Genomic DNA, 16633 nt, shown 5'->3' with positions numbered 1-16633 from the left:
GCTATCAAAAAGATAAGAGTGTCTGGGGTCTTAAGGACTTGAAGGTAAACAAGTAGCCATCTAGCTGAGAAGCAACAATGCCCACATGGAAGAAGCACACCAGCCTGTGTGATCACAAGGTGCTGTGCTCCTGGCCACCAGGACACGTGACAGCTGGACAGAGGAGCAAGCGGGTCAGGCCTGGTATTGTCTCAGCCACTGGGGACCTGCCATCCATCCAGGACAAGTCCTAGAGCCAGGGAGGGACAGCTAGGGGCTGGGGGCCACTCAGGGCAGAGGGCTTGGCTCCTCCAGGCCAGCAGGGAGCCCTCTTGAGCGCAGTAGCTGCTAGCGGCTGAGAGCAGGGGGCGCAGGCAGTCCCTGCCCAGAGAGCAGCCACACACAGCCGCCAGACATCTCAGCCAGTATGGCTCCACATCCACCAGCCTGTGGCACTCCTGGGGGCAAGCCGAAGGTCAGCTGCCCTCCACAGAGCCCCTGGTCACCCTCCCTGCTAGCCCTTCCTGAGCCTATGGGACTGTGCTGCCAGAGCTGCCTTTGTACCTGGAAGACAGGGCCGCGTACCACCTCACAGGCTGCCTCCTCAAAGGGGTGGCGCTGGGTGTGGGTGCTGCAGGGGTGCGGCAGGACTTTGTCCCCTGGGGGCACTGTCTCACGCCTGCCACCTGGAACGTGCTGATGAAGGCTGTGATGCTGGTCTCCACGTCCCCATCTGGGATCAGGAAGTCATCTTGCTGGATCCAGGTGAAGGTGCCACACAGACCCTGGACCTGGCACAGGTGGGCATGATGGTCAAGCCCGACCACAGGCTGGCCATCACTGCCCCCGCCCAGCATACCTGGTGAGCATAGCGGGGCTCCAAAGTGATGTAGGCTCCGGGGCCGGACAGCCCCCAGAGACCTGGGCTCCAGGCCAGTGCAGCAACAGGAAACCGGAGGAGGCTCAGGAGATGCCAAGCTCCCCAGTGTCATGCCAGGGCACAGCCACCTCCTGTCCATCCACCAGGACGGCGCCTAGGTGGCAGGGGTTAGTGGCAAGGTCATCAGTCTAACAGCCCACGAGGCCCCATTTTGCCTCTGCCTTCTCCTTTTCAGTGTGAAAGCATAGTCAAGAGAGAGAGCTATGAGGTGCCTAGGCCAGCTGCCTCTGCACCTCAGAGGGGGCAGAGATGCCCCCTGCACTGGGTGTCTGATGGCCGCTGAGGCCACGAGCTCTGGGCAGAGCTGGGGTCCACTCAGATCCGGCTGGGGACAAGGTGGAAGTGGGTGGTTTCCCCAAAGGTGACAGCTGCTGGCAGGAGCCTAGTGAGTGGGAAGGAGGCCACCTGAGGCCTTGAGCTGGACCCTGCCAGGGAGGCCAAAATGGCATGGAGGCAGCTCCCTTACTCGCAGGCTCCCGACTCCAGCTCCAGCAGCAGTTGCCCCTTCATGTGGTCCTTGGAGGGGGGGCGGGGAGCGAATGGTGGTGGTAGAGTGGGACAGAGAGGAGAGATCCTGGGGGCCCTGCCCTGTGGGGGTGACCCCACATGGGCCCATGCCCCGCTCAGTCTGCCCACCTGCACCAGGATGTGGTGACAGCCTGGGCTGGCCCTGAAGGGGAAGTCTTGCCTGTCAAAGGTGAGATAGTGCCCATCAGCACCCACAGCTCACTCAGCAGGTCACGGGGCCTGGGAGCAGTGCCAGCAGCCTTCCTCACACATGCTGTGATCACAGGGTGGGGTGCCTCATACCAGCCCCTCAGGTCTGCCCCCCAACCCAGGCACAGCAGTATAAAGGTCAGCTGTCCATGGGGAGAGGCCAGACTGGGGAGCGTTTGAGGAGGAGAGCCATACCACTCCCAGCCCCAGCACAGGCCAGCACCCACCAGGGGTTGCACAGCTGCTGTACGGAGCCCCCCACCCCCCATGCATCTCACTTGACGCCAGTGGTAGCAGGGGCACCGGGTGGGAGGAACACAGTGGGTGCCATCCCAGTACACCCAGGGGGGCACTCACAGGTGCTCACACACTCGGCCTGGCAAGCCGCCTCCCCGAGCTCATCCAACAGCAGAGCAGCTGGGTGGGCAGGGGGACGCACAGTCGAAGTAGATCTGGCCCCCAGGGCACAAGTGCTCTGGGAGAGAGGGGACATGTGAGGCTGCCACCTGCCCGCTCCTCCTCTGGAGCCACCACAGGCCAGCCCAGGTGACTCTGTGTAGGGTCAGAGCTTACCGCAGAAGCCAGACTGCCTCCAGGGGACAAAGACACCTTCCTGGGCGCAGCGCCGCTGCTAGCTGGCCAGTGTGGTGCACACTTGCCACTGCAGGCTGAGCCCTGTGGGGAGGGGGCCCAGCCAGTCCCCCAGGGGCAAGATGATAGCTGCACCCTCTGAAGCCTGTGCCCCCACCCCCTGGGGAACCCCAGCCTGTCTTGAGGGGGCAAAATACAGGTAAACTCTGATGCACAGCACGCGCGCGCGCACACACACACACACACACACACACACACCTTATACTCAATACACCACAGACATACACACTCAGTAGACTACACATGCATTCACACACACACACCTTCACATACACAACACAGCACATACAAACACTTACACCTTCACACACTACCACATGCACTCAAACAACACGCACTACACAAAACCTCTCACACACACTACTGTTGAGTTGATTCCAACTCATAGTGGCCCAATAGGGCAGGGTAGACCTGCCCCTGTGGGTTTCTGAGACCCTAACTCTTTGAGAATAGAAAGCCTCATCTTTTTCTCACGGAGCAGCTGGTGGGTTCAAACCTTGTACCTTGTAGTTAGCTACCCTATGTTAGTGAAGGAACTTGTTAAGTTGTACGGTGAGGTGATGGGTGGAGTGGGGGGTGCGTAACTTCTGTCCTCTGCCCTCCTCTGAGGCCTTACCATGGAAGAGCCGGGACTCCTTGTTCACAGAGATGTTGCCTCTGTGGATCAGTGCCTCCTCCAGCCCCACGGTTACCCAGACCTCTTGGGGTGCATGGGGTGGGAAGGGGCAATCAGCACTATCCCTTTGCACACATACCCCAGTCCACCCACCCTCTGTGCTTCACCAGTTGGCAGTCCTCATGCTGGGGGCAGTCTCCCCTGGGCAGCAGGTGGACAGCCCAGCTGGAGTCAGCCACGCCTGTTAGTAGGTAAATACAATGGCCCAGGAAGTGGAAGTGATGCCCATTGAAGATTTGGTAGTGGAAGCCAGACCAGGTGGCACAGGTAGCCAAGGGGCGCTGGCGCGGACTCCAGAGCTGGCCCACAGTCCCTCCTAGTGGCTGCAGGGGAGCCAAGGTGGGAGTGCTGCCTAAGGGGGCCTGTGAGCGCTTCCCTGTGGGTGGGGGCACAAGAGGGGGGTGTAGGCCCTTTGGTGGGCAGGATGAGTAGACCCCTACAGTGAGCACAGGGTCTGTCCCCACTTAAGGAGGCTGGCTGGAGCAGGTGTCACAAGCCTGGAAGCTGCTGTCCTGCCAGCTGCACCCACCAGGCCTGGCCACAGCATTCCCCCACTTGTGTGGGCACATTGGCCGTACCTGCCTCAGTCTGACACTGCCCGTGGCAGTGACCCTGGCATGGGGGTGCTGCCTCACGCCTCCAGGAAACCCCAGGTCTGGCTAGCCCCCCTACCCAGGATCCCATGGCCCAGCTTACCCAGGGAAAAGTGGGCATCCCCCCCTCAGCCTGGGCAGCACACACAGGGCAGGTCCGGGTGTCAGGCTGGGTTTCTGGGGCCCTGGACCCCAAGCAGGCAGGGGTTGGACAGGTGTTAGTGGAGTGCAGAAGCAATGGGGAAGGTTCTCCACCACGCGCCCTAATGGGGCCAATTCCTGGAGTGAAGACAGGGCAGTCTGGGCCTCCTAAATGATGGCCATGGCTTCAGCTCCCTCTGCTCTGGGCCCTATCCCAGGTGGGGCCCCAACCCACTCCTCACCTCCCTGCCTGTGCCCCCCTCACCTGTAGATGGGGCAAAGCCTAGGGTCTGAGGAGAGCCTGGCACTTGCCCTCAGTGGTGGGCCCAGATGCCAGTCCAGCCAAAGGTGGTGGTAGAGGCTGGCACAAGGCAAGGGGTCCTCCTGGTGGGGGGACACCCACTCCTCCACCCAGAGGGTCTCGGTCCGCTCACACCACAGTCTGTGGAGGCCTGTTCTTCAGGCCCATCTCAAGGGGCGCGGCTGCCTATCAGAGCAGGAGAAGCTGGATCAGGAGCCAGAGGGGTGAGAGGTGGGGAGCGAACCCACCAACCAGTGCTCAGGCCATCTTGAAGAGCAGGACCAAAGTCAGCATGGTACCAACCCTGAGCAAGGTGGCCTAAGGCTCAGGTCCGGGAGGCCCTGCTGCTGGCCCTGGGTCACATTGGCTACTCCAGCCTGGTAGTCATTCTCAAGTGTGCATTGAGCTGGGTCCTTGGGCTGAGAAGCTTTATCTCAACCTCACCACCCCCCAAGCCATCTGCCTGGCACCTGATTGGACCTACCCATGCCTCCCCTGGGAGGCTACACTGAAGAGGCAGCCTCACCCGGCCCTTTGGGGAGTGTTTGTAGGCACACCATCCTTCAGGGCCTTGGTTCCCTCCCAGTAACACCTTTTGGGGATGCAGGAGCACCCCAAATACTCTTGTGTGCCCACACCTTTTGGAACAGCTCCCAGCTTTTATTAGATGCACACAGGGTGGTAGGTACTGAAGGTCACTTGTCACTGCCACAGCCCTGGGATTCAGACTTGTGATACTCCCATCCTCCACCCTACCCCAGAGTCCTCCAGAGACTCTAGAATGGAGAGTCCATGCACAGGCCAGCTGTGTGAATGTGGGGACAGGTGCAGGCTGCAGCCCTTGCCTGGAGACCCTCCAGGGCCCAGAGTCTGGAGCCTTGGGTGGGTGGAGAGCGGGGACCTGCTGGAAGGCTGTGTGGGGTGGTGAGGGGGCCCAGTTGAGGTCTGAGCCGGATCAGATAATCCCAGCATCCGGTGGGAAGGGGGCAGAGCAGGCTCCATGGGGGCGATCCTGGATACAACCCAGTACCAACCACCGCCAAGCTTCCTGGACAACGTGGTGGAATGTGGCCTGGACCTCAGGCCCCGCCCACCCTCACAGGTCCAGCCTGGGCGGCCAGATGGGTTTTCCCCTCTGGATACACCCCTCCCACCAGAGCTCCTGAAGATGGGCCTTTCAGGAGCGACCTGGGGGGGTGTCTGCCCTGGGCTAGGGCCACAGTCACCCCTGGCTCTCAGTCACCTATGCACAATGCTACACCCTCTCCCCACTGCTGTGCGCAGACAGACACCCTCACACGCCTCTCCCACTCACACCCTCTAACGCTCCCTACTCTCCCTGTGCACAGCACAGCTGCTCCCCCCCCCACCCCCCCACCCCCCGTGCAGATGCAGGTGCTGGCTCGGACAGCACACTTCTGGTCTCCAGTCCCCACCCTCCCTCCCCACAATGCCCTGCTTGGGACTCCCAGACTGTACCCGCACATTCCCTCCCTCACGCGCTCACACACATCTCGAACCCCTGTCCACCCTCCTGGCAGAACAGCCTGGGTGCTGACACACGTGCCCCGTCCAGCAGAGGGAGGGGCCTGCAGCTGATGGAGCACCTGCCAGGGGTCCTGCACCCTGACTGCCTCCCGCGTCCACACGCCAACACTGGGTGGCCTCTCCAGAGGCCATTCAGCCCAGGGATACCCACCAGCCTCCCTCGGCCTCTAGGAGCCCCTATGCCGGGCTGCAGTGAAACCAGGGACTCAGGCAGGGACATTGCCCTGGACTCTACAGAGGCAGCCCTGGCCCGGGGGACCCTGTCGGCCTGCCCCGCCCCGGCGCCTTCGGGGGTGGGGGGAGTGGGGAGGCTCCCGCCCAAGGGAACGGGTAGAGTTTCGCCGCGCCCCCTCCCCGCCCCTCCTCTGGGCGCCCGCCCTGGGTTTGGGCACCTGGTCGCGGGCGGGCTGGTCCCCCAGCGTCACCAGCCCACCCTGCCCGCTGCGCCTCTCCGGGCCTTCCCGGCCGCCCCCAGCGAAGTTTCAGAGCTGTCAGTCTGGCGTGGGCGGCGTGCCCAACCGAGCGGCGTTGGCAGCAGGCCACGGGGCTGGGGACCAGACGGCGAGCCGACCTGCCAGGTGGGGGGTGGAGGGGGGCGACGGCTCTGCGCCCCGGTCCGCTCAGGCGGGGGGTCGCGGGGGGCAGCCTGGGGAGAAGCAGAGAGCGGAGGAGGTGAGCCCCGGCTGGGGAGAGGGTGGCTCTCAGAGAAGTGGTGAGGGGCGAGGACTCCCAGGTGCGGCCAGGTGCGGCCAGGTGAGCCTCTGGCCGGGCAGGGGTCGTGTCGTGTCGAAAACTTGGGTGTGGGGGAGGAAGTTAGTGGGGAGCAGAAATGCGGAAGGTGTGGACAGGTGACGGGGGTTGGGGCCGCGGCAGGGGTGTCTGGAGGGAGCCTGAGGCAGCCGCGCGGGCCGAGGGGGTTGGGGACGCGGGGGAAAGGAACGTTGTGGGCAGGGAGGGCAGTGGGAACCGAGAGGGAGGGGTAAGGGGGCGGGGAGCCTGGTCGCCTGTGGGGAGAGGCGGGCGGGGGGGGCGGGGGCGGGGAGCTCTGGGGCTGGCAGGGAGCAGAGGGGAAGGGAGGGTGGAGAGGAGGGGCAGGGAAGAGAGGAAGGAAAAGAGGAGGGGAGAGGAGGAGGGGGGAGTTCAGCCCGGAGTGGGGGAGGAGAGGCCTGAGTCCAGGGCAGGGCAGGAGGAGGTGGGAGCGCAGCCAGCGAGTCTGCAGTAAGAGTGGTGGGCAGAGGGCAGTGTGGCTGTTTCTGGTCGACCAGGGAGCGGTGGGGACAGGGCTGGAGGGGCGGGACAGGGAAGGGCCCAGGGGAAGCTGCTGAGAAATGGGTGGGGGAGGGAGCCAGCAGGGAAGGGCCGTTGATCGTCCAGCAGTCCCCGGCTAGGGGTGGGGTGGAGGGGTCCTTCGAAGGAGAGCCATTTCCTGCCTTCATGGTGGTGGGGGGAGGGGTCCTGCCTCTGGCCGCCTAGCCAGGACCCCACCTCCCAGTTTGGCTGGCTGCTCTTTGCCCAGCCCCTGCAGAGCTAGCTGGGGGCCTCAAAGGGGCCACCCTTGGTCCCCAGAGACTAGGGGATCCTGGGCTTCTCCATCAAGGGTGCACTGCTTGGGGTCTCAGTTTCCTCTCTGGTCGCCTTCAGAGGGAATTCTCTTAGCTTCTGAACCCAGTCTCCCTCCTCTCACCTGGAGCCTGTCAACCGAGACTGAACCTGCTGTCTCTCCTCAGGGTCCCCTGTCCCCAGGAGCAGCTGTGGCCACCATGAGAGAGTCCCTCAGCGCCTTGGGTGAGTGTGAGTCAGAGAACTGGCAGGGAGGATGGGATGCCAGGCCTGCACCCCACAGCTCTGCAGCCCAGGACCCTTGGGGCATCTGGGGCTTGGAACAGAGTTAGGTCATGCATTCATGTGGGCAAGAGGTTCTCATTGGGCAGGCACCCCTCCCTTCTGGGGTGGGGGGAGGCTGCACGCACATGTGTGGGACTATACCCACATGTGGTTCTCAAGAGGCACTTCTCCCTTCCATGTGCCCTCGTAAGTGTGTGGTTCTCATCTCATCCTTTGGTGTGAGTGCGTGCATACGTGCATGTCTGTCTGATTTTCATCAGGCACCTGTACCTTCTTCTGTGCTGGGTTCTGAGGGGTGGCTGATATCTGGTCAGCTGCTGGGGAGCCTGAGCCCCATCCCCTTGTCCATGTTACTGGAAACTCTGCCCTCCCGGAGCAGGCTGAGAAACCCTTGGGTGGGGTGGGCTTTCCTCCCCATTCCGCCTGGAAGGAGGAGGACCTCACCTGAACACCTCCCTCCAGGTTTCTGCATGGGGCAACCAGCAACAGCCCCCCAGAGTGAATCTGGGAGAGGGTCCAGTGATGTCCTGGAGCAGATGTTCCCTGCCACAGAGGAAAGAGGATTGGGAGTGTGCTCAGGTAGGTGGATGGGAAGGGTCTTCCTCCTTTTGCCACATATTTGAGCACATCTTACTTGCTATTATAGATGCTGGGGCATTCAGCGACCAAATAGGCACATACCCTTGTCTTTGAGAAGTACAGCACACATGTAAACAACTAGCAAACTCCACACTATGCTGGGGAAAAGAGGTGGTTAAAGAAGTGGAGAGGAGCGCATGGGACCTGGGTGGTGGGAGTGGGCCTGTAGGAGGCAGCTGAGGCCCTGGCTTGGAGGGGTGAGGGACGCAGCTCCCAACAGAGTGGTGAACAAATAGATCAACAGGCTAGGAGGTGCCTTCTGCTTGTCTCTGCCCTAAGTGTAGCCTCGGGACAGGGCTGCTGGCCCTTCCTGAACCTCAGTGCCCCTTCTTAGCTTCCACTTGGACAGCTTATCAGTCACTGCCCGAGACCAGCTGGGCAGCTGGGTGTAGCCCTGCAGGTGTGACATGGGTGAAGCCTGCCCCTGCCCAGTGGGGAAGACCCCACCTTCAGTCCCAACATGATGGCTCTAGTCCTTAAGGTGTCCTATTCTCTGCCAGGGCAGAAGGCCCCTAGACCTGAGCAGGGTACCCACATGGAACAAGGAGAGCCTCCCTGCAGAGGAAGGTGAGCAGACACAATGCCGGAATCCCAGTCTAAGGGGATCTGCCCAGATGAGTTGCTCCTGGTGGGGTTGGAGCCCAGTAACCACAGAGCTACTAGAATCAGGCTCCTTCTGCGGTTCAGCTCCAGTCCCAAGGGAGCTTAGATTCCTGGGCATGGAGAGTCAGAGAGGCAGCGAGACTACCGAAGGACTTCTGAAGCCTAGCTTCCCTCCTTACTCCTCCTTTTCTCTCTTGTCAACACGCTGCCTTTCCAAAGGAATCGTGGTTCCCAAGATACTGGCACTGGCCAACTGTGCACTCTCTCTTCACAGACCTGTGCTCTTTTTGGAACCTCCACATTTCCACAGTAGGCATGGGGCTCCATGCCTCCTGTCTGGACTCATCCCACCCACAGCCAGGCAGCAGGCAGTTGCTTCTCTCATCACTTCCTTCCATTACCACATCATCTCACTGTCTGCCTGCGTGGTATTGTCTTAGTCAACAAGATTTATTTATCGCTTCTTATGAGTTGGAATTGATTCACTGGCAGCAGGTTTGAGTTTCTGGATGTATACTCTCAAGGAGCCCTGGTGAGGCTGACTGCTCCCAGAAAGGTTCACAGTCTCAGAAACCTCAAGGAACAGCTCTATTCTGTTCTATGGGGTCCGTCAGAGTCGGAGTTTGATGCAAAGGCAATGGGCTATGCACAGAGTGTGCTGTACATGCTGGAGCGGGAAGAGGTGAGCTCTGAGTCACTTAAACCTGGACGGAGCTCTCCACTTCCTTGCTGAGCAGACTTAGATAGACTACCTCACCCTTGGGTCCTTTGATATGCTCACCAGTAACTAGGGACAGTGACAATGTTATGGTGCTCATGAAGGCTTATGAGGAGTGGTGCAAATGGTGAAGTTTGTAGTTGACACACAATGTGTGGTGGTGACTTATTTTATGGGAAATATATCTTTATCTCCCCCTTTTAGATGGACAATTTCTAAATTGCTCATTCCTGTCAGAGCAGTACTCTGAGGAGACAAGCCTTTACCTTGATCTGAAGACTCTGTTTGGGGGTGGAACTTTGAACATCTGTATCCATAGCAAAGTCCAGTCGTGAACAACCCACCAAAATGCAACAATCTACAGCAGCTCATGGTGTCAAACCTTTTCTCCTCTTTCAGTTGAGTTCTAGTCAGCTCATTCCTAGCCCCTGTGGCCTAAGCAGTGGTACTAGCCATAGAGTTAGGAGTCCACACACCTCTTTGCACTTCCCAACAGCCACTCTTCTCTCTCCTCCCTAGCTTCCATGGGCTAGGTCAGTGCATGCCAATGAGAACATGTTCAAACTCAGCCCTTCTCTTCATTCCTGCCCCTTCCCTACTTATCTTCATGGAGAAGACTCAGGTGCCACCATATACATTACTCTCTGAGCCCTTTGAAATTTCAGTCCTTGGAGTTCTTCTGGTGAACACTGACTTTTCTCGCCTCAGTGCACCCAACGACAAACCACTTGCTTAAAATTTTAAAACAAAACAATCATTTTAGTATTTTCTGTAAATCTGTTCTCTCAGCAATTCTATGGGTAGGAGATGGGGGAGGAGGGGAATGTTCTGCATGTCTTTTCAAATCAGATTTCCTAGTTGGAAAGATTCTGGGTGAGGCTCAGGGTTTCCTCCCAGACCCCCAATACTCAATACTCCCAATGCAGTGCTATTAGATCCAAACCAATAGCCTGTGGTTCTTTGAGGGGGAATCCTATTTCTCCTCTTAGCATGGCCAGTCAAGTATTAGCTGATGGCAGAGTTACAGAAGAAGTTACAGAGTGGCAGAAGTCCAGCCTGCCTTGGCAGAGCGTTTCCCTGCCTTCTTAAAGAGTGCCTGGGGGCTTGGGGATTATAGAGTCTCTGTAATCTCTAACACCCAATATTCATTTCCGTCATACATGTAGGTCCATTTTACACCCACACCATCTTGCACTGGGCTGCAGAGCCTGCTGCTGTGCCTCAACTGCAGCTTCTCACCATTGCTCCCTGCCTCAAGTGTCACAGCTCTCTGTCTCCAGGATCTAGGAGGGTCTTTGCAAAGGGACCCCAATCCAAAGGACAGACTCTCTTCTGGGTGGTAGTGCTCCCCCTTGCTGTGATGACTCATTTTAAGTCCAGCAGGATGGCAGCACTGATCAATCCCCTCATACACCTTATTTGTATCCCTCTATTTTTATGAGGTTCTTGTGCCTCTTATTTACATTCTGACCAAGCTATCCAATCCCCTTGGTGAGCTACTTACACCCCCTTCACCATTATTTCCCTAATGTTATAAGACCAGACCTAGAAAGACCATATGAAAGTGATCCCTCCCACGGCCAGTACATTGATAAGATGGGTAATAAAATGACCACTGGGAGCAGACATATGTGGGCTGTCTGCAGGAGATGTAGTAAAGCCTCAGGCCTAGCACAGATGCTCGGGGCCACCAGGAATCGAGACCAGTGGGTTCAGTGGTTCTCCAGCCAGCCTCTTAAAAGAAAGAACAGACTAGTGTGCCCTGCTGGGATGTTGTACCTTCCCCAGAGGTGAAGAAGGACCGCAGGCCAGCCATACATGGAAACAAACTAGGAACTGACATGCAAAGAGGTGAAGGCTGCTCTGCTGGTTACAGCAGAGGAGAGTCCAGGGTGGACACTGGTTGCTGGGCCTGGAGCTCCAGCTGAGCCACCAAATCCACCAGAGCCTCCCTGTGCCAGTCCCCAGAGCCACGTTGGGCAGCAGAGCCTTTGCTGGCTCTGGGGCTCTGAAAGCCAGTCGCCTCTGCACCAGACTCTCCCACTGTCTGGAGCAGCATGGGACATGATTTGAAGGACCTGGGACTTGCTGAGGGAACAGTGAGGAGGGCCTTGGGTGAGAGAGTCAGGTTCCCAGGCCAGCTGCTGTGATGAGGAGACCTAGTCCGAGGCTTGGAGTTGAACCTCTGAGCTGCAGCATCTGTGAGCCAGCCCAAAGAGGAAGAAACTACCTGCACTTTAAAAGCAGCCAGGATGGGGACCTGGGAAGGGTGGAGGAGCTCAGGGGGTCACCAGCCTCAGTGGAGGAGCAACTGCAGGCAGGGTGTGGGTTTGGTCACCCAGGCCCCTTGCAGCCCTGAGGGAGCCCAGGCGGGGCTGGTGGTGGTGACTTGACCCCACCATCTCCCTCTGCGCCTCTTCAGGGAGTGAAGGTGAAGGATGAGGATGAGGAGGCTCAGGCAGAGCTCGCCTTCCTACCCGGCTTTCTGCTCACACCTGACCTGAGACCTTTGGCTACATACAAGCTGGAGCCGGGGGCACCAGGTGGGCTACTGCTGTCCGGGTGGGCCCCGGTGCCCGAGAAGCCCTTCGGCTGCGGGGAGTGCGAGCTTCGCTTCCGGGACCGGCTGACCCTGGGGCTGCACCAGCGGCTGCACCGTGGCGAGTGGCCGCGCGCTTGTCTCCAATGCGGCCGACGCTTCGCGCAACGCGTGCACCTGCTGCTGCACCAGCGCAGCCACGGCGGCGCAAAGCCCTTCGCGTGTCCAGAGTGCGACAAGCGCTTCAGCAAGAAGGCGCACCTGACCCGCCACCTCCGTACGCACACCGGGGAGCGGCCTTTCCCGTGTGCCCAGTGCGGGAAGCGCTTCCGCCAGAAGATCCACCTGGGCGCGCACCAGAAGACACACTCCGGCGAGCGGCCCTATCCGTGCGCCGAGTGCGGGAAGCGCTTCCGCAAAAAGACGCACCTGGTCCATCACCATCGCACCCACACGGGTGAGCGGCCCTTCCCGTGCGCACGCTGCTCGCGCAGCTTCACGCACCGGCAGCACCTGGCGCGGCACCAGCGGGTGCATGAGGCCCGGCCCCTTGGCGCCCCAGGCCGGGACTGCGACTCTGCCGCGCCACCCGCGCCCGGGGCTGGTCCCAACCTAGTCGCCCCTGGCCAGCACCTGGCACAGCACCGGCGGGGACACTCGAGCGATCGGCCCTTCGCCTGCGCGCAGTGCGGCCGCCGCTTCGGCTCGCAGCCCAACCTGGCGGGGCACGCCCGGGTCCACAGTGGCGCCAGGCCCTTCACCTGCGTGCAGTGCGGCCGCTGTTTCGGCCGCAAGTCGCATCTGGGCCGCCACCAAACAGTGCACACGGGCAGCCGGCCCCACTCCTGCGCCGTCTGCGCCCGAAGCTTCAGCTCCAAAACTAACCTGGTCCGCCACCAGGCCACCCACACGGACTCGCGCCCCTTCACCTGTGCGCACTGCGCCAAGAGCTTCAGCCGCAAGACACACCTGCTGGGGCACCAGCTCATCCACGCAGACGCGACCCCCCACAACGTTTCCGGCTCTGCCTTTGTCCAGCCTGCTGCCAGCAAGGGGACACCTCGCACTCCCTCTTTCTGAACCTCCTCTTCTCCCATGCTCCTCCCCCTTTGCACCCAGTGGGGACACCTTGCCCTGCAGATGCTTGAACATTCTGTGATGTGGCATTCTACGCTGGGAGCAGCTCAGGCCCAGGTTCTTGGAAGAGCCCCTCCCCAAGCCCCCAGGCACTCTTTAAGAAGGCAGGCTGGACTTCTGTTATTCCGCACACCCTCTTCCCTGGGGAAAGGGTTCGCTATGTATTTGAAGTTTATTAAAGGCAAACACAGAAGGCCCTGAGTTCTACTGGTCAGCATGAAAGTCTCTCTCTCTGTCCCATCCCCCCTCCTCCCCCCCATTGCCACCTGCGTGGCAGCCTGTAGACACCCTGCATTTGATGGTGGAGCCGCCACCTTCACATCACCTTCTTCACACACAGCAGGCGCCTGCGCTTCTCCATCTGGGCATGCTAACCCTGACTGAGAGTTTGGTGGGATGCAGGGTGAACCCTCATTGCCCCAGCCTCCATTTCCCCTCTAGGAGTCCTGGTGGGTGTGGTCACCAGCTGGGCTGCTAACCACAGATCAGTAGTTCGAACCCACCAGCTACTCCATGGAAGAAGGACCAGGCTTTCTATTCCCATGAACAGGTACAGTCGTGGAAACCAGTCCTGCCCTGTCGTACAGGGTCCCTATGAGTCCAAGTGACTTTGATTTATTTTTCCCTCTGAGAAAATTAGAGGTTGGTCTTGCTGAGGGCCGGGGCCTCTCTTGTCTCCAAGGTCACAATCCCGAGATGAGAAACCTCAGGCAGTGTTTGTGGGCACCTTCCAGCTGAGCACTGAACACAGGAGAAAGGGGAGGCCACCACTCTTGTAAAGACTTCTAGGCTCCCAATTCTACCTTACAAATCTGGCTAGACCAGAGGATGTGCACTGTTACAGATAGGAACTGGAAACACACGAATCCAGGGCAGATGAAGCCTTCAGGACCAGTGGTGAGAGTGGTGATACCTAGAGGGTAGAGGGATGGTGGGTTGGAAAGGGGGAACTGATTACAAGGATCTACACATAATCTCCTTTCTGGGGAATGGACAACAGAAAAGTGGGTGAAGGGAGACGTCAGGCAGTGCAAGATATGACACAATAATAATTTATAAATTATCAAGGGTTCATGAGGGAAGGAGGAGCGGGGAGGGAGGGCCAAAAATGAGGAGCTGATGCCAGGGGCTTAAGTGTTTTGAGAATGATGTAGGCAATGAATGTACAAATGTGCTTTATACAATTGATGTATGTATGGATTGTGATGAGTTGTATGAGTCCCTAATAAAATTATTAAAAACAAAAAACATCAACTATGGATAAAGCCTGTACATTGATTTCTCTCTTTGGAAAATTATATTCACATGCTGTTTTACTGAAAATTCTTTTTAGCATGCCTGCCTCTTTCTTTCTCTCAGAATTTTTAACATTAATATTTGTAACATGATATGCTATAATGGAAAACTCAGAGTATTTGATTAAATATATCTTGACCAAGACAAACAAACAAAGACTGCCAGGCTTGAAAGTCCACTTGATGGCAGTGGGTTTGGTTTGCTGCTGTGGAACTTAGCCAGACCGGCAGCATCAGGTGCTCCCTGGAGGGGCTGGGCGAGCAATGTGAGGGGACCAGACGCCCTGGGAACAGGGGAGGGAGGCTCACAGGATGGGAAATCTGTGGGACAGGTTTGGGGGGTGAGCGGCTCCGTGGAAGCTGAGGGCAGAGCCGACTGGGTGTGTGGAGCCCAGTGGGGCAGGGTGAGGGTGTTGGCAAAGAAGGAGTAACTGAGAGGTGGGTGGGGAGGAGGACTGGGAAAGGTCCTTAGCGCATGTCTGAGAGGAGGTGCCCTGGCTGCTTCGAGGTTCGTGGTGGCTCATCAGACTGTAATGTAACTCCAAGCTCAGCAGTTCAGAGCCTCCAGCAGGCAGGTCTGAGGGACCTGGGAAGAGGCACAGCCTTAGAAACCCAAGGGGGCAGTTCCACTGCCCTGCAGGGTCACCATGAGTGAGGGTCAACTTGATGGCAGCTGCTTGATTTTCGTTAGCTTGAGGCAATTATGGAGGCTTAGCTGGTACATGGCAGGCCACGTCCACCTAGCAGCCTTGGAAGACAGGCCTGAAGACTGCTGAAAAACCAGTCCCTGAAAAGCACAAAGCCCAGCTCTAGTCAGGCACGGATGCCAAGGCTTTGGCGAGTGAGCAGCCCCAGACCCGTGGGCAGCATGGGGGCATCAGACAGGGAAACCACACATCAGTTTCCCTCAGAGGCCTTTAGAAAGATGGCTTTGGTCACCTCTGAAGGATGGAAGAGAGGTGACTGAGAGATGGAGTCTAAAGGCATGAAGGGGCACGTGGATTTGGATTTATGGCAGGCCCAGCACTATGGGCCTCTCATGTCCCATGCCAGAGCAAAAGGTAGCCCAGAGCAAAACCATTGCCCTGCCTCCTAGCCCACAGGCTTCCAGCACTGAAGTGGGTTGCACCGTGGGGAGTGGGGGGTCTGGCCTGGGCAGAGACCTATTGACCATCCTGGTGAACACTAAGTCTCATTTTCAATTAATCTTGCTTAGTCAGCTGAGAACAGCATGGATACCATCAAAGGGCGGAGGGTCTCTGGACACAGTGCTTCCTCCCTTGGCATGAGCACCACGTGGTGTCTGATGAGCTTTAAAAAAGAAAAAAAAAAGCATGAAGGGCAGGCGACAGGGCTTTGTGACAGTGAGGCGTGAATGTGCAGAGGAAGGGGCAGTGGGGGTGGGAGCCCCCTGGCCCTGTGGGCACAGGCGGTGGGGGGGGGGAATTTCTGAAGCTATGAGGTCAAGGCTGAGCTCCCCAGAGAAGTGAATTGGGGAGAGCAAAGAAGAGGTTGGGGTAGAATTCAGAGGAGCCCCAGTTATGGAGAGTGTGGTTTAGTGAGGAGGGATCACCAGCAGCTGGAAGCCCTGCGGGACCCATCACAGAAACTGTGGGCGTCAGCTCCGACAGCTGTCGCTGAGTTCAGATGTTCGCGCTGCCAGCAAAGAGCAACAGCAGACCCAAGCAGAGGAAGAACCAGGTCAGCTGTGGGAGGAGCAGGGGGAGGAGACGTTGCAAGCACACAAATGGACTCTCAGGTGGACCGACCAGAAGTGAGCCGGCATCCAGGAACATGAGGGAGTTGCATTGTCTGACCCAGCCTGACTTAACATCTCAGGAAATGTCACATAAAACGCCCTGCTTCTTGGCTTGGAAACGGGAGATGTGGGTCGGGGCTGGGCTGGTTGGAGCAGCCGCCCAAGGCTGGAGGATGGCGGTGTCATTCTCTAGCTGCCTGCCTGGGGCAGAGGTGCGATTCCAGCTTAAAAAGTCATCTCAGACCTTTGACGTCAGATGCTTCTGTGGACCCTGCCAGTGTTCCTCATGCAAGAGCTTGCTGCTTTCCGAGTGCACGGCATTTGGGAGAAAATGTTCCAGGACTTTCTGATGACGTTCCAGAATGTTCTCTGCAAGATGTCTCTTTCCTTTAACGGAAAGCCCCTGGGGGTCAAGCTGGTGTATCACGGGCGACTGGGCCCCTCACAGCTGCTTCAAGAGCAGCAGCAGAGACTGGGGTTGAGATGGCTGGGTTCAGAAGTTCACCGCCATGGCCACACAGAACCCCCAGCCACACTCACAGTTAGGGGAGG

General features: G+C 58.5%; 1 protein-coding gene, 1 non-coding gene and 1 pseudogene across 2 annotated transcripts; 2 read left to right on the top strand and 1 right to left on the bottom strand.

Annotated features, from left to right (window-relative positions):
• Nucleotides 1-191: 191 nt before the first annotated feature.
• On the bottom strand, nt 192-4486 carry LOC142456265 (SCO-spondin-like; annotated as a pseudogene).
• A 2820-nt stretch (nt 4487-7306) lies between these two features.
• On the top strand, nt 7307-12970 carry ZNF467 (zinc finger protein 467). The gene is given in 5 exon segments (XM_075557444.1): nt 7307-7331; nt 7854-7970; nt 8531-8648; nt 9268-9286; nt 11774-12970. Coding segments are annotated over 5 exon segments (1476 nt in total).
• A 2347-nt stretch (nt 12971-15317) lies between these two features.
• LOC142457598 (small nucleolar RNA SNORA42/SNORA80 family) lies at nt 15318-15455 on the top strand. The gene has a single exon (XR_012786303.1). It is a non-coding gene; the product is annotated as a small nucleolar RNA SNORA42/SNORA80 family (small nucleolar RNA).
• Nucleotides 15456-16633: the final 1178 nt, after the last annotated feature.

This window comes from Tenrec ecaudatus, chromosome 9 (assembly GCF_050624435.1).
Source record: "Tenrec ecaudatus isolate mTenEca1 chromosome 9, mTenEca1.hap1, whole genome shotgun sequence".
Classification (NCBI taxonomy): Eukaryota; Metazoa; Chordata; class Mammalia; order Afrosoricida; family Tenrecidae; genus Tenrec; species Tenrec ecaudatus.
This window is presented reverse-complemented; position numbering and strand designations above follow the sequence as displayed.